Source organism: Enhydra lutris, unplaced genomic scaffold (assembly GCF_002288905.1).
Source record: "Enhydra lutris kenyoni isolate GAN:26980312 unplaced genomic scaffold, ASM228890v2 scaffoldscaffold78, whole genome shotgun sequence".
NCBI lineage: Eukaryota > Metazoa > Chordata > Mammalia > Carnivora > Mustelidae > Enhydra > Enhydra lutris.
This window is the reverse complement of record NW_019154162.1, coordinates 4,592,944-4,614,225: the sequence shown is the minus strand read 5'-3', so window position 1 is coordinate 4,614,225 and position 21,282 is coordinate 4,592,944. Positions and strand designations below refer to the sequence as shown.

The 21,282-nt window shown below is 37.4% G+C and overlaps 1 protein-coding gene across 2 annotated transcripts in view; it reads right to left on the bottom strand.

The window, feature by feature from the left end:
• The window catches only part of LOC111160848 (UDP-glucose glycoprotein glucosyltransferase 1), a 134,241-nt gene that overhangs the window by 91,289 nt on the left and 21,670 nt on the right, over positions 1–21,282 (bottom strand). For both annotated transcript variants that reach the window (XM_022524236.1, XM_022524237.1), the window contains exons 5-11: positions 11,055–11,167; positions 7,966–8,140; positions 6,503–6,599; positions 5,243–5,321; positions 2,976–3,076; positions 2,127–2,226; positions 924–984 (exon numbers count right to left, since the gene is read on the bottom strand). In XM_022524236.1, coding sequence (XP_022379944.1) covers positions 924–984; positions 2,127–2,226; positions 2,976–3,076; positions 5,243–5,321; positions 6,503–6,599; positions 7,966–8,140; positions 11,055–11,167 — 726 coding nt within the window. The remainder of the gene's footprint in view (positions 1–923; positions 985–2,126; positions 2,227–2,975; positions 3,077–5,242; positions 5,322–6,502; positions 6,600–7,965; positions 8,141–11,054; positions 11,168–21,282) is intronic.

The window sequence follows — 21,282 nt, the reverse complement described above, 5'->3', positions numbered from 1 at the left end:
ATACTTCTGGTAAGGGGGACAAAATAGGAAGTAAGTCATATTAGGAGGATACTGTTTATCTAAACAAAGTGGTGGCACCATCTGATTTTTTTTTTTTAATTTTTTATTTATTTGACAGACAGCGATTACAAGTAGCAGAGAGGCAGACAGAGAGAGAGGAGGAAGCAGACTCCCTGCCGAGCAGAAAGCCCGATGTGGGGCTCGATCCCAGGACCCTGGGATCATGACCTAAGCTAAAGGCAGAGGCTTTAACCCACTGAGCCACCCAGGCGCCCTACCATCTGATTTTTTAAAGATTTCATTTATTTATTTGAGAGAGGAGAGAGAGAGACAGACAGTACCCATGAACAGGCAAGAGTGAGTGGGGAGAGGAGCACAGGAAGAGGGAGGGACAAGTAGACTCCACCTTGAGTGCAGAGCCTGACACGGGGCTTGATCCCAGGACCACTAAATCATGACCTGAGCTGAAATCAAGAGTCAGACACCTAACCAACTGAGCTACCCAGGCATCCCTGATGTTTGAATTGTATTCATATTCAACTTTGATTAAAAATTAAAAATATTTTAGGGGTGCCTGGGTGGCTCAGTGGGTTAAAGCCTCTGCTTTCAGCTCAGGTCATGATCCCAGAGTCCTGGGATCAAGCCCCACATTGGGCTCTCTGCTCGGCTGGAAGCCTGCTTCCTCCTCTCTCTCTGCCTGCCTCTCTGCCTATTTGTGATTTCTGTCTGTCAAGTAAATAAACAAAATCTTAAAAAAAAAAAAAATTAAAAATATTTTAAAAGATTACAGAAATAAAACACCACCACCTTTACTAAAAGGAGAGTACAACTATTAAATGTCATTGATGTAACTCAGATTTCCTCATCTTTAAAGATGCAATACAAAACAGAAAGGAAAATAGTAATTTTCCACTGGGTAATACCTTCTGATTTTCTTCCACTTCAGTTCTAAGTTCCGAATTCACTGCTGTTTTTGTTATTGCTCTAAAGAAATAAAAATGTTATTAGTGTTTAGTTAAACATTTGATATAAATGTCTTTAATTTCCCTATAATTACATATGAAACAACACATTGCTCAATACATGAAAAAAAGTAAATAGGAAAAAAAACCTTCACCTTCACAAATAATTAAATGCATTTCTCCATACAGGTGTATGTACATTTTCATTATTACAAGATAGGATACCACAGAAAAGTAGCAGTAGTAACAGCATTTTAAAATGCAGTTATCCCCAGGATCTTAAGTTAAATATATGTAACTCTATTCCTATATATGATCTTTACTGTGCACAGGCTAAAGGCCAATGTTAAATTAAGATGACAGACTGCTCATCCTATTTGAGCACTTTTTTGGAGGGGTAATCCTAAATGTATATCTTCAATAGCATGCTGAACTAAATAAGAATGTATTATATGATTTTTAAGTCCTGTCTAAGAAATATTTTCCAAGACTAATTAAATAAGCAACCTTATTTATAAAATATCTCACATCAGAAACCAAACACCTTTGTTCAGTTACTCGAGAAAAACACTAGCAACCATTTAAGTCATTAGTCTCTAAAAATTTGATTTTTAAAATCATTTATTTAGAAGATATGGAGGACGATTATACAACTGAAAGCAATATCAAAAAAAGCTGCATTCAAAGTCTTATTGTGTCCTCATGAACAAATCAGCCTCTAGAACTCGTTTTCCTCATCACGTTTGAATAAGATGATGTCTATGAAATTCTTCAGGAACAAAAACATGATAGTCCATGCCAGACCCTAGATTAGTTATAAGTGCATACGCGAGATTTTGTTAACTCATTCAATCCTGACAGGTAGGTATCATTATTTCAATTTTACTGCTGAGGAAGTAAGGTAAAGAGAGGTCACTGATTTGCAAACATCATGCAACTAGCAAATGGCAGAGCCAAGGACACAAGCTAGATGGGTCTCTCCAACCACACAACATCTTTGCCATCTTCCCAAAAAGACAGCATCATTAGCAGTATGGTACTGGTAGTAAAACACTAATTTTCTAAGCATTTTCATATTTTACTTGCCTCATTTTTCATGGAAACATGAAGATAATTAGGTATATGTCAAAGAGAAGAATGTGTCAGAGCCTTACTCTTTATTACCTGGCTTTGGTGGGAAAATTTTGACTAAGATCCTTCATAACTACCAAAGCTAATTCAACAGGAGCAGCCAAGATTCGGGCAGCAGTCTGGAAACTGAGATCTGCAACAAGGTCAGATACAATTTAAAGTGCATTAATCTAATGCAAACAGAAATAAGAAAAAAACATATTCTTTTCTCACAATTTTCTTGATAACTGAGAATGCTTGAGAATGCAAGCATTTCAGAGAATGCCTATGGTGTAATTTCAGGTTTTATTCACTTCATAGTCCCCAGAATATTTACTGTTGTCATTCCTTGCTATATTTGCATAGAACACAAGCATATACTAAAACATTTACATTTAGCACAGGAGAAATCCATCTCGAATCCTTTTCTTTTTTCTGAATTTACAATATACCATAAAATATAGCAAAAGACTTCAGTAAATTATGTTTAAAATTAAAAAAAAAAAATAATGTGATAACTAGATCTTTGGACCAGAAAAGCAAAAATATATCCTGCTATGTTAATATGTCTTTAACATTCGACAGATACACTGTTCAAGAAATGTATACATAAAGAAACATACAGACTAAGACAAACATGTATGTACTATTACAAACATACAAATCTGTTTACACAGATAAAGATATGGTACTTATTTTTATATCTACTTCTGAACAGTGTTATCTGTCTCCCAAAGGACTTCCTCTCTTTTCTGATTAATCATAATTAATCACTCTATCTTGAAAATCTGTGGCACCCTCAAAATCTAGTGAATAAGTAACATTAGTTTCAAATTCTACATTTTTTAATATCATAAAATGTAGTCAAAAAGTGGGCCAGTGATTCCTCTTCATGTTTATTACCTTGCAATTGCCAAACTTTTAAAGGCGCCATTTCATTGGTGCTTTCTATAAGATGTTTTCTGAGTTCTTTCAACTGCCCCTTCAGGTCAGGGTGCAGGTCTCTGAAACATAAAATCAGTCTTATTAATGTGCCTTCCCTTTCTCAAAGCACAATTAGCTGTTGGCTCCAATTTTTCACCTTAGCAATAAGAAAATTCCTACAATATAGGAAAAATTTAAAGCACAATTATTTTTCTTAAAAATAAGCTAATATAGGGGCACCTGGGTGGCTCAGTTACTTAAGTGCCTGCATTCAGTTCAGGTCATGATCTCAGGATCCTGGGATCGAGCCCTGGATCTGAGCTCTACATCGGGCTCCCTGCACAATGGGAAGTCTACTACCTCTGCCCCTCGCCCTACTCATGTTCTCTCTCTCAAATAAATAAAATCTTAAGAAAAAAAGAAAGCTAACATAGAAAATTACAATTTTAAAAACCACAAAATTTACAGATTAAAAAAATGAATCACTACAACAGTGATTCTCTGTGTTGGGGATGGGGATTAGGACTGAGAGTGGGGACAAAGGGGACCCCAACTATACCTGTAGTGTTTACCCTTGTTTCTTTCTTTCTTCTTTTTTTTTTTTTTTTAAAGTAAAAGAAGGTGTATGTTGGAAAAAATCTTGATAAATAGTTCTTTGGAACCGAAAAGAAAGTATGATTACAACCATCAATTCTGGGTGTTAAGTACATGGGTATGTTCTATTATTTTCCATACTTTACTGATCTTTCTAGCTTCTCAAAATAAAACTGGAAATATATCACTGTCAGTCCCAAAATGGATTTCTTTCAGCTACATGCTCATAAATCCTCTAATCACATGAATAATACAACTTAAGCTAACCAAGATTATTGGGTTTCCTTCAGTTTTATCTTGAAATATAGTACATTCTATTTAAAGCTAGTAAAACAGAAGACATGGATATTATCATTTAGATCAGACAACAGATGGCTGGTAGAGTAATTCTGTTCTTCTAAATGCCAGAAACTCAATATTTCTTAAATGCCACATACAGAAAGTAAAATATTTACTCAGATTCTTTACCTTCCAACCAATCCATTTCCAATCAGTTACTATAAACTCTTCATGTTAAAAACATCAGAAAATGGTCCCATTATTTTAGATAGCTAAATAACTATTCTAAATGGTCATAAAAGAAAATGTCTTCAATACTCTACATACCAACTTTGTGCTCTAAATACATATGATCATAATGCTATCCAAAAAGCAAACATAAAAAACATGAATATGAAGAGATTCTGGATATCAGGAATCAATAAAAATGAAATCTGACTGCATACTAATGAGGCCCAAACTGATGTTAAACACAAAGAAACACGCATATGCATAGGATGAAGTGAACATGTACACAGAAATTCAACATGAACTGAGTCATCTCTGCTAAACTATCGTCTGATTAAATCATTTCACCGGACCAAATGTTAAAGCTCAACTACATGAAACTGGGCCTATACATATTTCTTCAGGATCCATTCTTTTACCAAAAAAAAAAAGCCCAAATGAACAAAAACCAAAAAAACCTCACTGTAGCTGTCCTAATTAAGATAGCCAGATAAAGCAGAATTCAGGGCTCTAAACAATTTTCAAGGTGTAACAGAAATAATTATTCCAGACTGTAAACAATTACCAAGGCATAAGAGAAATAATTACAACATTTAAAATAACAACTAAGAAGAATTTTCAGCTATAAATTTCTATGATACTTTCATAAAATGGCTATCAATTTTTTTTAAGAAAACATCTTTTATCCTCTTTCACATAAAGGAAAGTCTAAAATATTTCAACTGTGTGTACCTTTTTTGCATTGTTTCAGGCTATGCTTAGCTTAAACAGCTAGGATCTCTCTCACTTAAAATATTTCTTATTTTCTTGGGAAAAATTGAGTGAAACAATTATGTTCACAAGAACATACGTCAATCAAAAACTGGCATGTAACTTTATGTCATCAACTGCAAGGCCCAGAAAAGGAGATCAACTAAAGCCATAGGCAGGCCACCTTAATATCATTTAATAATAATGTGCTTCGGATGCCTGGAGATCATAAACTATACAGTAAGTGAAGTGGTAACTGCTTCGTATCAGATTATATATATAAAGTACTAATGAGAGATAGGTAATCGGACAGTAATGAGAAAGACGATGCTTATAAGGGGAGGAAGCCTGGAGCTTTAAGAGAATAAAGGCATTCCCAAAATAATATGCCATACCTTAATTTTCCAAAGAGGAATCCCTGAACTTCATCAATGGGATCATTTTCACCAATCACTGTGGTATTTACCTCAGTTCCTATAAAGCACAAGCAAATACATATCTAACTGTTTAGAAGGGAAATTAAAATGTTATTAACCTCATAAACTTTGAATACTGTAAAGCAAATCAGAAACACGCCTGAAATTATAATACCATTTAAAATACTGAATACCTCAATGAATATTTTACATGGTTTTTTTCAAACAAACAAACAGAATGTGTTTTTCAATGTATCTTGTGTTCTGGATAAAGTAAAAACGGATTTCCTCCTTACCTTTTGGAAAATTTTGTATGTTAAGAAGCTCAAAATTAATACCTTTAAAATACCTTTAAAAACAGTGGATTTTTCAGCATCAAAATTCTAAGGAATTTGCAATTAGGCAACATAATCCTAAATACAATTATTGAGAGCAGAATGATGAAGTACTAGACTATCCTCCATTTACTCAAACCAATCATTTTTATCTTTAAAATGAGTGCAAAAGGAAGAAATACACTACACATAAAACTTGTGGTTCAGGGCACCTGAGTGGCTCAGTCAATTATCTGTCTTTGGATCAGGTCATGATCCCAGGGTCCTGGGATAGAGCCCCATGTCTAGCTCCCTGTTTGGTGGGGAGTCTGCTTCTTCCTCTCCTTCTGCCCCTTCCTCTGCTCATATTCTCTCTCTCTCTCTTTCTCAAATAAAATCTTTAAAAAAAAAAAAAAAAACTTGTAGTTGAAATAATGAAATCACAACTCTAGAGTTGGGCACAACAGGAAATATATTCCAAAAAAAAAAAAAAACAACTATTCCAAATGCAGAAAATAATAAAAAAACACAAAACTGCTCATTAAGTATAAGAGAGTTTTAAGATTTTACATTGGGTCACAAATCAATGGCTATTTGTGAAATATATATATATATATATATATATAATCAATAACAATTGCTACAATTATTGAACTTCCTGTGCAAAAACACTGCGCTACCTTCTTATACATCTTATTTTCTCCTCACAAATACTTTAGGAAGCATATAACATTATCTACACTTTAAAAAGAAAAAATTTAGGACCTATAGAATTCACTTAACATCACTCAACTCAGAGGTAACAGAACCAGAACTCAAACATAGTGTTCATCACACTCCTAAATCTATTATTTTACATTAAGGAAACAAATTCCCTTTCACTCACTTTTAAACAAAACACATTGGTCTTAATTTACAAATTCACCTTTCACCTGAGTATCATCCTTGGCCTTGTACTCAGTGCTCTTAATCGCCAACTCCACACCATAGCCAGAGAGGTAAACAGGCTCCTTCCTGGGATTCTGCAAGCAGAGTAAGTATTCCACCATTACTATCTGATTCTTTATACATGTCACAGTGTACAAGACATGAGGATATTAATGTCACATAGCCACCATCTAGGATTATACACTCAAAATATACTTAAATTTCCATGGGAATTTCAGCCTCCTTTAGACTGTGTATCCTACCACAAGTAGGGTAAGTATCCTTGTATCCTACCACAAGTAGGGGAATGGGAATTCCAAAACCAGATGAGGGGACAGCTGACAGGGCAAAAGTAGCAAAACCATGTGAAGAAATGGAGAAAAAGAAAAGGAAGTTCCAGAACCTACACACACAGCAGGGTTGAAAACTGATGAGGTTTCAAAGCCAAAAGTACTTTGTTGGAACCATGTGTGTTATGTGTTCATTTTTAATTGAATTTAAATGTCTTCAGGCAGGGTTTGGGCTGACAACTGCCACAGGCTTACTACCATCCTGAATGAGGATGGTGCTTTAGATATTTTAATCTTAAGTAACAGCAATAAAGCCTAGAAAGCAGAGGAGGAAGGAGAGCAGTTGCCAAAAACTGGATATTAAAAAAAAAAATCTGGTTCTGTTCATACACATTTTCATTTAAAAATTTTATTTTACATGTATGGACTTATCTCAATTTTACTGAGCTTATTATGACACAGAAACTTTAAAGGCTGATATGTTTACATATATATCTTAAATGTTAAATGTTACAGAAGATTTTAAAAACAATTTTAAGGGACGCCTGGGTGGCTCAGTTGGTTAAGCAGCTGCCTTCGGCTCAGGTCATGATCCCAGCGTCCTGGGATCGAGTCCCACATCGGGCTCCTTGCTCGGCAGGGAGCCTGCTTCTCCCTCTGCCTCTGCCTACCACTCTGTCTGCCTGTGCTTTCTCTCTCGCCTTCTCTCTCTCTCTCTCTCTGACAAATAAATAAATAAAATCTTTAAAAAAGAAAAAAATTTTAAATCAATTCCGCTTGCTTTTATTTCTTTAGAAATCTTTCCTTTTCCATCAAATGAAAACATTCCAAAAAAAAAAAAAAAAAAAAAGGTTTGAGAGGAACAGTATTCAAGAATCAGTTTCAAAAAAATAAGAAATCAGTTTCACAGTATCCTGATTACATTAAATCTAGAATATATAATTTACACGGTTCATTTTTAAGTAGGATGCAAACTTTAAGCCATTTTTTAAGCATAATTGTTTTATATTTCTTTAGAAAGGCAAGCAAAATACCTCCTGTGTACAAATAACAGATATGATGAAAAGCAGTTCTAATAATTTTATAAAGGGAGGATATTATTAGCTTATGTGCTAAGGTCATGCTGGGCAAATTAACATTTACAAAAATTCTAAAATAAATCAATACTCACAAGTATATAATGTCTGAATACATAATTGATTTTCCCTGCATTGCTTTTTGACACAAGCTGGAGGTGGAAATTATAAAATTCCTCATAACCAATTTCAGAGTAGAAAATCACCACTGGGCTTTCAGGATTAGATGAGGGGTATCTGTGATCTCCTTTGAACAATAAAGGTTTGGGCCTGAAAATAAATATTAAAAGCTTACATTTTTTTTTCAGTTTTTATTTCAATTCCACTTAGTTAACATACAGTGTTATATTAGTTTGAGGTATACAATATAGTGATTCAACACATCCATACAACAACTGGTGCTCATCCCAAGTTCACCCATCCTCTTACCCCCCCTTAAAATTTCAAACTTAAAAACGTTCTTAAACATGGGGCGCCTGAGTGGCTCTGTCAGTTAAGCAGCTGCCTTAGGCTCAGGTCATGATCCCAAGGTCCTGGGATCAAGCCCCGTGTCAGGGTCCCTCCTCAGCAGGGGAGTCTGCTTCTCCCTCTCCCTCTGCCCTGCTTGTGCTCTGTCTCTCTCAAATAAATAAATAAAATCTTAAAAAAAAAAAGTTCTTAAACATTAAAAACAGTACAAGATGTAGCTATAGCAGCAATAATTTAAGTAAAGATTTTAAGCATCTTAATTCAAAGAATATCAAAATCTGAAACAGTTTGCAGTTAGTAAGAATACTGTCAGATATGAATCTTACTTATTCATGACTAAAAATAATAAAAGTACATTATATAAACACCAACTATAAAACTGCAGACTTTGATTAATAATTGTTACCAATTCTTAAAGAAAGATGAAAGCCAAAAAGAGGAAACCTATCCACATCTCACAACATTAAGACTTTAGTAAGTTTTTCTCCTATATAAATAAATTATCCTTTTGAAAAACCAAAAAAAAAAAAAAAAGAAAAGAAAAAGAAAGATTTTTATCTATTTTCGAAAGAGAAAGAGAATGTGAGCAGGGAGAGGGACAGAGAGAGAGGGAGAAAGCATCTCAAGCAGACCCCACGCTGAGCACAGTGCCCGACACAGAGCTCAATCCCAGAACCCTGAGATCAGGACCCGAACTTAAATCAAGAGTCAGAGGCTTAAGTGACGCCACCCAGGCACCCCTAAATAGATTATCCTTTCACCTGGAAACATAAGTACAAATAATGTGAAAAGACAGGATGACTTTAAGCATATAACTTGTCAACCACAGAAACTCCCTCCTCTATTATTTTTACTACTACGATCTTCCTACTAAATGATTTAACATTTAAGTTTTCCTCCTGAATTTTAAAACTTCACCCTCAAAAAAAATTCCCTAATAATGCCATCAAGATACTAATAGATCTTGAGGGCCTCAGTGGCTCAGTCAGTTGGGTGTTAAACTCTTGGTTTCTGCTCAGGTTGTGATCTCGGGTTATAAGATTAAGCCCCACATTGAACATGGAGGCTGCTGGGGGTTTTCTCTCTCCCTCTGTCCTTCCCAACTTGCTCACTCTCTCAAAAAACAAAAACAAACAAAAACAAAAAAAACAACAAAAAAAACCTACGGGACATTCTTACATAGTTATCTTGCATGTGATAAAAATAATGAGGTACACCTACATAGACTAATGGGAAGAAACCTCCTATAAAAATAAACCTACATACCTGTATAAATTTATAACCACAGGGAAAAAAGTCTAAAACAATATGACAAACAATTAAAAATAGTTACCATCTCAGAAGAGGAGACACCATCGCTCTTTTCTTTATGAAGGCCTACAGTATTGTTTTAACGAGTTAAGGAAAGAGGGTTTTTTCTTTTCTTTTTTGTTTTTTTGGAAAAAAAAATTTTTTTTAAAGATTTTATTTATTTATTTGACAGAGATCACAAGCAGGCAGAGAGGCAGACAGAGAGAGAGGGAGAAGCAGGCTCCCCACCAAGCAGAGAACCCGATGCGGGGCTCGTCCCCAGGACCCTGAGATCATGACCTGAGCCAAAGGCAGAGGCTCAACCCACTGAGCCACCTAGGCACCCCTGGAAAAAGTTTTTTTAATCCATTAATTATGTTTACCCCAAGACCCCAAGGGAACAGCACTTTACCATACAAGCCATTTTCAAATATCCATTTCTGAACCTGGAGATAGCTGGAACACATACCCTATTTTCTGGTTGTCATTCTGAATAAAGGCTCTCATGCCATTTAGTGAGCAGAGAACAAGAGCTGGGCAGATAACCTTACTAAAAAAGAACTACCCTGCCTAAAATGCTCTTCTGGGACAGCAGAGCAACACCACAGAGAGATCACTGTTATCCTATTTATAATGGCATTAGAGAGAAGGTACAATGCAGTTACTGCCACAGCCAGACAGCAACAGGCACCTGTTATTAGCTGTCTACCACAAGAAACCTACCATTAAGTAAAAAAGCCAGCCCATTAATTACCAAATTAATAGTCAAATTAAGCTTGTAATTTTTTTTTAAATAGCCTTTTTCTGAAACTGATTGTACTCTGAGAGATCATTATCATCACTATCATTACTTCAGACACTGGCTTTAATACACAGGTATTCTTCCCCCTTCCCACAGGTATTCTTTATTAAGCTAATGACAAAGGCTCTCAGTCATTACTAAAGAGTAACAGTAATATTTAGTACTCTTATTATCTCCATTTCAAAATGAGACAGGGAAAGAAAGGTTAAGTAATTTGCCTAAGTTTACAAAACTATTTTAAGTAATGGAGCTGGGATTCAGCTAGTCAGTCTGGCTCCAGAATCCATACTCTAAGCAACTGTACCTACATACTACAAAACCTGTAAGAAAAATCCGATGACGGATTTGATATAGAAGAAAGCATAATGGGGTGCTTGGGTGGCTCAGTGGGTTAAAGCCTCTGCCTTCGGCTCAGGTCGTGATCCCAGGGTCCTGAGATCAAACCTCACATCAGGCTCTCTGCTCAGCAGGGAGCCTGCTTCCTCCTCTCTCTCTGCCTGCTTCTCTGCCTACTTGTGATCTCTGTCTGTCAAATGAATAAATAAAATCTTAAAAAAAAAAAAAGAAGAAGAAGAAAGCATAATGCAATACATGATATTTAACACGAAGAAACACACAATCTACCTTTCAGATGCTGTGAGGAGAAGAGTCTCAAGGGTGTCAAAATCACAGGTCTTCTTTCCATGCACAGAAAAAAATGAATTACATCCTTCTGGTGGAGGCTCATCAGCTGCTATCTGCCATTTAAGACACAAGACATTCTTGTAATGATCTCTAACTAAAGAGTAAGGACATGAATATTCCAAGTAGGTAATTAGATGGCAATGAAGTAACATCAATAAAAGCAAAAATTAACATCTACATGTGACAGGATGTCAGAGTTTTTATGTGTCACTGTTTCTTATGTATTATTTCATCTAGCTCCTCCCAATATCACCCCAAGACGTACGTGTTACCATCATCGCCAAAACAGAACTTTAAGATCTATCTCAGAAAAATAACAAAAGATGTCCAGGGTATACAGTATGTACCTTGAAGAAAACTAAGCTTACACAGTCCCTATTAAGTATATTAAGTCCATATAATAAAATAATTGCAAATTAACCTGAAACCCCTCTCTGACATAGGAAGAATGACATGGCATCTAAAAGAGTAACTGGACCTAAAAAGGATTATAGATGGAAGATAAAATTATCTATGGAGCATAGTAAGACATTCCAGGGAAAGGCTGAATGAGACATGAGTTTACGTTTAAAGTGAAATGCATAAATGCCAACACATAATGAGACAAGTCAAGCTGCAACTTTAATGAGGCACATTGAGAAGAGTGAGTATAATGAGATGAGAAAAGAAAGAATATAATGACAAGTACTGCAGTGTGCACTGTCATTTATGTAATACATTAATATTAAAATGTCCTTTTCTACAAACGTAAGAGAAATAATTCAGAGATGGAAAAATGGAAAGCTTGCCATGAAAAACTGACAGGAAAACTTTTCATTACATTCTTCATTTTTCTGTGAATTAGTATAAAACTTACAACACAAAGAAAAGAAAGAATAATATGATAAAGTCCCATGTACCCATGACCCAGCTTCAATATTTTCACCTCATGGCCAATCTTATTTCATTCACCTTCCTGCCACACTCCAATGGATCATTCTGACACAAATCCCAAATAGTATCTCATTTGTAATATTTCAGTTTGTCTCAATAAAAGATCAGAGGGTTTTTTTAAAATACCTATTACCACCCTTTTAAAATGTAATAAAATTCTGCATAGATGGCAACTAGCAATATGGTTTTTCAATCTTTCCAAGTTCCCTCATTAAAACATGAGGATTAAAACTGGATAGCAAATGGATCACGTTATGACAAACTGAATGGGAAAAAATATCCCTATGACATAAGACCTGCAGGTATCAGATGCCATTGAGAAGGAAGGAAAGGGATGTTTAATAACAGAGATTCTGATGATCCTGACAAAGAAAACCAAAGAGCCAACAGGTTTTCACCGTAAAGTATGGTGGGCCAATGCATTTGTCCCATCTAGTACCAGGTGAGCACAAGGAGGCCCATGAAAAGGTTAAAGGCTTAGGTTAGTTTAGCTGCTCTGTACTCTCAAAATTCACCAGCTAGTAGTACTTGCAAGGACAGGGCCCCACAGTAAGGAGAAACTACTGAGGGTGCAATGAAACTTGGGAGAGCACAGGGATATAGAGACAACTAAAGAGAAAGTCCAATGAAAGTGCAGGAGGGGAAAAAAGGAAATCCCAAAAACCATGCCACCATTTTTTTAAACCACCATACTTCTTTTTTTTTTTCTTTTAAGGTTTTATTTAGTCATTTAACAGAGAGGGAGAGTACAAGCAGGGAGAGCAGCCAGCAGAATGGGAGGGAGAAGCAAGCTCTCTACTGAGACAGGAGCCAGATGTGGGACTTGATCCCAGGACCCTGGAATCACGACCTGAGCCAAAAGCAGCCGCTTAACGAACTGAGCTACCCAGGCGTCCCCACCATACTTCTTTTTAACACTACCTAAAATCAAAAGAAGAGGGAGCCATGCCAACCTTTAAAAGATAAGGAAAACCAATTTCACATCAAAAGGAACAGAAAAGTCTCAACGTCAAATCCCACACAAAGCTAAGAAAAGAGAAGGGGGTCAGAATAGAATAACATCCTTATTTTTTTTTAAGATTTTATTTATTTATTTGGCAGACAGAGAACACAAGTAGGCAGAGAAGCAGGAAGAGATGGAGGAAGCAGGCTCCCTGCTGAGCAGAGAGCCCGATGCGGGGCTCGATCCAAAGACCGTGGGATCATGACCTGAGCCAAAGGCAGAGGCTTTAATCCACTGAGCCACCCAGGCACCCTAACATCTTTATTTTTATAGATGAGGGCTGTACAAGAGAAATTTCAGCAACGAGAATCTTCTACATCTGCACTGTCCAATGAGGTAACCACTTACTACCGGTAACCATCAAACACTTGAAATTTGGCTGATGCAAATGAAGAGCTAAAGTTTTTACTTCATTTAATCTAAGCTTATTTAAATTTAAACAGTCACACATAGCTACTGGCTACCATATTGGACGGCATAGCTAATAAAGCCATGTCAGAAAAACACAGACCAAAAACAGATGGAAATGTGAACTACTATTTCAAACAAGTTAAAATATATTAAGAAAATTGTATTAGACATAACGAAGAACCTAAGGCAGAATGAGAAAAACTAAGAAGTGAGGTGAAAGACTCAAGAGAAAAGGATCTATAAAAGAAAAATCACTGCAAGGGATGCCTGGGTGACTTAGTCATTAAGTGTCTGCCTTAGGTTCAGGTTGTGATCCCAGGGTCCTGGGATCAAGCCCTGCACCGGGCTCCCTGCTCAATGGGAAGCCTGCTTCTCCCTCTCCCACTCCCCCTGCTTGTGTTCCCTCTATCACTGTCTCTCTCTGTGTCAAATAAATAAAATCTTTAAAAAAAAAAAAAAGAAGAAGAAGAAAGAAAAATCATTGCAGAAATTGAGACTAAACTAGAAGGGGCACAAAAACAAACATGAGAAGAAATGACTTAAAGAAAGAGAAGATAGAAGGAGGAAATATTTAAAAATCAAAAAGAAATAAAGAGAAAGCAATTCAGAGAAAGTGACAATGAAGTGCAAAGAAAGTGCAACATGCAGGGAGAGATTATATGAATTCCAAAACAAGGGACTAGAAAAAACTGTAAGTTTTAAGAAACCATTCTTGAAATAAAAAATGATCTGAAACTCTATATTAGTAAGTACATATTGGGTATCTGAGAATACTGACCCAGGACAATCACTCTCCAATTTTTTCAACATCATGATTCACTAGAATATAGTGTAAGCCACGTTAAAGAAAAATTAATAATCCTTCAGGGGTCTAGACAAAAGGACCAAGAGACTTTAAGAGAAAGAAAACAAGATTATCATCCAACTTTCTCCAAGAAGACTTTATGTTAAAAGAAAAAGAAATATGTTCAAGCGTAGGAAAGAAGACATAAAACAAGGACTTTATAACTAACATATATAAACATGCAAAACTGAGAAAATATTGTTCCCATGAGCCCCTCTTGAAGAATCTACCAGTAACCAAGAGTCAGAAAAGCCAACTAACTAAAGACATGTGGCAAAAGGACTGCTGGTGACACCCCGTCATCTAACAGTAAAATTTACAAGTCTTAGTGACAAAGAGAAAATCTTGAAAGTACCCCGGGACAAGAAGTCTGTTACATACAATGGTAAAAATATTAGATTGGCAGCAGACTTATCCACAGAGACCTGGCAGGCCAAAAAGAACTGGCATGATATACTCAGAGCACTAAATGAGAAAATCATGCAGCCAAGAATACTATATCCAGTAGACTATCATTGAAAATAGAAGGAGAGATGAAAAGCTTCCAAGACAAACAAAAACTAAAAAAATTTGTAAACACCAAACCAGCCCTACAGGAAATACTGAAAGGGGTCCTTTAAGCAAAGAGAGAGCCTAAAAGTAGTAGACCAGAAATGAACAGAGACAATATACAGTTAACAGTCACCTTACAGGCAATACAATAGCACTAAATTCATATCTTTCAATAGTTCCCCTGAATGTAAATGGGCTAAATGATCCAATCAAAAGACACAGGGTATCAGAATGGATAAAAAAAAAAAAAATCAATATGCTGCCTACAAGAAACTCATTTTACACCCAAAGGCACGTCCAGATTTAAAGTCAGGGGGTGAAAAACAATTTACAGCGCTAATGGACATCAAAAGAAAGCTCGGGGGGCACCTAGGTGGCTCAGTGGGTTGAAACCTCTGCCTTCAGCTCAGGTCATGATCCCAGGGTCCTGGGATCGATCCCCGCATTGGGCTCTCTGCTCAGCAGGGAGCCTGCTTCCCTTCCTCTCTCTCTGCCTCCCTCTCTGCCTACTTGTGATCTCTGTCTGTTAAATAAATAAATTAAAAAAAAAAAAAAGGAAGAAAGAAAGCTGGGGTAGCAATCCTTATATCAGATAAATTAGATTTTAAGCCAAAAACTATAATAAGAGATGAGGAAGGATATTATATCATACTCAAAGGGTCTGTCCAACAAGAAGATCTAACAATTTTAAATATCTATGCCCCTAACATGGGAGCAGCCAACTATATAAACCAATTAATAACAAAATCAAAGAAACGCATCGACAATAACACAATAATAGTAGGGGACTTTAACACCCCCCTCACTGAAATGGACAGATCATCCAAGCAAATGATCAACAAGGAAATAAAGGCCTTAAATGACACACTGGATCAGATGGACATCACAGATATATTCAGAACATTCCATCCCAAAACAAAAGAATACACATTCTTCTCTGTGAACATGGAACATTCTCCAGAATAGATCATATCCTGGGTCACAAATCAGGTCTCAACCAGTACCAAAAGACTAGGATCATTCCCTGCATATTTTCAGACCACAATGCTCTGAAGATAGAACTCAATCACAAGAGGAAAGTTGGAAAGAACTCAAATATATGGAGCCTAAAGAGCATACTACTAAAGAATGAATGGGTCAACCAGGAAATTAAAGAAGAATTGAAAAAATTGATGGAAAAATATGATAATGAAAGCACAACTGTTCAAAATCTGTGGGACATAGCAAAGGCAGTCCTGAGAGGAAAATATATAGAGAAACAAGCCTTTCTCAAGAAACAAGAAAGGTCTCAAATACACAACCTAACCCTACACCTAGAGGAGCTGGAGAAAGAACAGCAAAGAAAGCCTAAACCCAGCAGGAGAAGAGAAATCATAAAAGTCAGAGCAAAAATCAATGAAAAATAAACCAAAAGAACAGTAGAACAAATCAACGAAACTAGGAGTTGGTTCTTCAAAAGAATCAATAAGATTGATAAACCCCTGGCCAGACTTAATCAAAAAGAAAAGAGAAAGGACCCAAATAAATAAAATCATGTATGAAAGAGGAGAAGTCACAACCAACACCAAAGAAATATAAACAATTATAAGAAACATATTATGAGCAACTATATGCCAGCAAATTTGACAATCTGGAAGAAATGGATGCATTCCAAGAGACGTATAAACTACCAAAACTGAACCATGAAGAAATAGAAAACCTGAACAGACCCATAACCAGTAAGGATATTGAAGCAGTCATCAAAAATCTCCCAACAAACAAGAGCCCAGAGCCAGACAGCTTCCCAGAGGAATTCTACCAAGTTGTTTTTTTTTTTAAGATTTTATTTATTTATTTGACAGAGAGAGAGAGATCACAAGTAGGCAGAGAGGCAGGCAGAGAGAGAGGGGGAAGCAGGCTCCCCACTGAGCAAAGAGCCCAATGCAGGGCTCGATCCCAGGACCCTGAGATCAAGACCCAAGCCAAAGGCAGAGGCCCAACCCACTGAGCCACCCAGGCGCCCTCTACCAAGCTTTTAAAGAAGAATTAATTCCTATTCTCCTGAAATTGTTCCAAAAAATAGAAATGGAAGGAAAAATTCCAAACTCATTTTATGAGACCAGCATTACCTTGATCCCAAAACCCAACAAAAACTCCATCAAAAAAGAGAATTACAGACCAATATCCTTGATGAACACTGATACAAAAATACTCACCAACTTACTAGCCAACAGGATCCAAAAGTATATTAAAAGGATTATTTACCATGACCAAGTGGGATTTATTCCAGAGCTGCAAGGTTGATTCAACATCCACAAATCAATCAATGTGATACAATACATTAATAAAAAGAAAGAACAAGAACCATATGATACTCTCAACAGATGCTGAAAAAGCATTTGACAAAGTATAGGACCCTTTCTTGATCTCAAAACTCTTCAAAGTGTAGGGATAGAGGGTACATGCCTCAACATTATCAAAGCCATCTATGAAAAACCCACAGCGAATATCATTCTCAATGGAGAAAAACTGAGAGCTTTTCCACTAAGGTCAGGAACACGGCAGGGATGTCCATTATCACCACTGCTATTCAACACAGTCCTAGAAGTCCTAGCCTCAGCAATCAGACAACAAAAAGAAATCAAAGGCATCGGAATCAGCGAAGAAGTCAAACTCTCACTCTTTGCAGATGATATGATACTTTATGTGGAAAACCCAAAAGACTCCTCTCCAAATCTGCTAGAACTCATACAAGAATTCAGTAAAGTGTCAGGATATAAAATCAATGCACAGAAATCAGCTGCATTTCTATACACCAACAACAAGACAGAAGAAAGAGAAATTAAGGAGTCAATCCCATTTACAATTGCACTCAAAACCATAAGATACCTAGGAATAAACCTAACCAAAGAGGCAAAGAATCTGTACTCAGAAAACTATAAAGGACTCATGAAAGAAATTGAGGAAGACAAAGAAATGGAAAAATGTTCCATGCTCATGGATTGGAAAGAACAAATATTGTGAAAATGTCTATGCTACCTAAAGCAATCTATACGTTAATGCAATCCCTATCAAAATACCATCCATTTTTTTCAAAGAAATGGAACAAATAATCCTAAAATTTATTCGGAACCAGTAAAGACCTCGAATAGCCAGAGGAATGGTGAAAAAGAAAGCCAAAGTTGGTGGCATCACAATTCCACACTTCAAGCTGTATTACAAAGCTGTCTTCATCAAGACAGTATGGTACTGGCACAAAAACAGACACATAGATCAATGCAACAGAATAGAGAGCCCAGAAATGGACCCTCAGCTCTATGGTCAACTAATCTTTGACAAAGCAGGAAAGAATGTCCAATGGAAAAAAGAGTCTCTTCAACAAAAATGATGTCAGGAAAATTGGACAGCCACATGCAGAAAAATGAAACTGGACCATTTCCTTACACCACACACAATAATAGGCTCCAAATGGATGAAAGACCTCAATGTGAGAAAGGAACCCATCAAAATCCTTGAGGAGAACACAGGCAGCAACCTCTTCAACATCAGCCACAGCTACTTCTGCCTAGGGAAACAACGGCAAAAAGGAACTATTGGGACTTCATAAAGATCAAAAGCTTTTGCACAGCAAAAGAAGCAGTCAACAAAACCAAAAGACAACTGACAGAATGGGAGAAGATATTTGCAAACGACATATCAGATAAAGGGCAAGTATCCAAAATCTATAAAGAACTTATCAAACTCAACGCCCAAAGAACAAATAATCCAATCAAGAAATGGGCAGAGGACATGAACAGACATTTCTGCAAAGAAGACATCCAGATGGCCAACAGACACGTGAAAAAGTGCTCCACATCACTCGGCACCAGGGAAATACAAATCAAAACCACAATGAGACACCACCTCACGCCAGTCAGAATGGCTAAAATTAACAAGTCAGGGAATGACAGATGCTGGCGAGGATGTAGAGAAAGGGGAACCCTCCTACACTGTTGGTGGGAATGCAAGCTGGTGCAACCACTCTGGAAAACAGCATGGAGTTTCCTCAAAAAGCTGAAAATGGAGCTACCCCCATGACCCAGCAATCGCACTACTGGGTATTTACCCTAAAGATACAAATGTAGTGATCCGAAGGGGCACATGCACCCAAATGTTTATAACAGCAATGTCCACAATAGCCAAACTATGGAAAGGACCTAGATGCCCATCAACAGATGAATGGATAAAGAAGATGTGATATATATATACATACAAACACACACACACACACACACACACACACACACAAACACACAATGGAATACTATGCAGCCATCAAAAGAAATGAAATCTTGCCATTGCAACGATGTGGATGTAACTTGAGGGTATTATGCTGAGCGAAATAAGTCAATCAGAGAAAGACAATTATCAAATGATGTCCCTGATATGAGGAATTTGAGGGGCAAAGTGGGGGGTTTGAGGGGAAGGGAAGGAAAAAATGAAACAAGATGGGATTGGGAGGGAGACAAACCATAAGAGACTCTTAATCTCACAAAACAAACTGAGGGTTGCAGGGGGGAGAGGGGTAGGGAAAGGACGGATGGGTTATGGACACTGGTGAGGTTATGTGCAATGGTGAGTGCTGTGAAGTGTGTAAGCCTGACGGTTCACAGACCTGTACCCCTGGGGCTAATAATACATTATATGTTAATTAAAATATAAAATTAAATCATGCAAGTTGAAAAAAAAAAAGGACTGGTGGTGAACATTAAAGATATAATTTATAGAACTTAGATGAAATGTGGGTTCAAGGAGAGAGTATAATATGAAACATCTATGCTCTAGGTTAGAATATATTCATTTTTAAAAATGGGGGAAGGGAAAATGGGGATCACTAAGCCAAAAGAAAAATTTGTAATTGTTTATAAAAATGTAACTGTGGAGGCACCTGGGTGGCTCAGTCAGTATGACTCTTGATCTCAGCTCAGGTCTTGACCTCAATTCAAGCCCCACACTAGGCTCTGCACTAGGCATGGGGCTTACTTAAAAAAAGGAAGAAAAGAAAAGAAGGAAGGAAGGAAGGAAGGATGTAATTGTGGAAATGGTAGGACTACTGTTATTAAGGTTACTATGTATGTAACATGGATAAAACAAACAAGTAAACTACAAGATAGTCTAATTCTACCATCCCTTATAACCTTGAGAACCAATATTTTTAGTGTGGAAGAAAAGACTTATACCTATAACAAAGTAGTCCTTAATTTGAATTGGAAATATCAGTATGAACGTATGAAGTATTTCATCTTTACATAGCTCTATCTATTTTGCCTTTAGATATACAAGTAGTCACTTCCCACCTCTACCCATTTAAAAGTCCTAAATACAATGACCAACCCATTGCACTGCGTATCCCTAGTGCCTAGATTGTGCTCTTAAAATACCATTCCTACCAAAAGAAAACAACAAGCAAACAAAAAATTTTAATGAGCCTCCTAGAGAAATAGTGGATCTCAAATCTATGGCCAGAGACATACAAGATAAATCTGAAACTACTTACCATACCCAGAGAGCAAGGAAGCAATCAAAGACTACCAGCATTACATCAAAAGAACTCAGTAGAATACTCACTTTGTTTTCCCAAGTTAGTACAAAGCTAAGTGATCAAAACAGTATAGTAGAGAAGTCAAGATGGCGGAGAAGTAGCAGGCTGAGACTACTTCAGGTAGCGGGAGATCAGCTAGATAGCTTATCTAAAGATTGCAAACACCTACAAATCCAACAGGGAGATGGAACAGAAGAAGAACAGCAACTCTAGAAACAGAAAATCAACCACTTTCTGAAAGGTAGGACTGGCGGAGAAGTGAATCCAAAGCGACGGGAAGATAGACCGCGGGGGGGAGGGGCCGGCTCCCGGCAAGCGGCGGAGCAATGGAGCACAAACTCAGGACTTTTAAAAGTCTGTTCCGCTGAGGGACATCGCTCCAAAGGCTTAACCGGGGTGAAGCCCATGCAGGGTCAGCGTGGCCTCAGGTCCCGCAGGGTCACAGAAGGATCGGGGGTGTCTGAGTGTCGCAGAGCTTACAGGTATTAGAACGGAGAAGCCGGCTACAGAGACAGAGCCGAGGAGTAAGCTCTAATCTCGGGGTTACCTTGAACCGGTCGCAGGCTCGGTCAGCTCGGAGCGTGGCCGGACGCCAGGGTGACGGGAGTAACTGGGCGTTGTTCTCTGAGGGCGCACTGAGGAGTGGGGCCCCGGGCTCTCGGCTCCTCCGGGCCGGAGACCAGGAGGCCGCCATCTTCATTCCCGCCCTCCGGAACTCTACAGAAAGCGCTCAGGGAACAAAAGCTCCCGAAAGCAAACCCGATCGGATTACTCAGACCGGCCCCAGGTAAGGGCGGTGGAACTCCGCCTGGGGCAAAGACACTTGAGAATCACTACAACAGGCCCCTCCCCTAGAAGATCAACA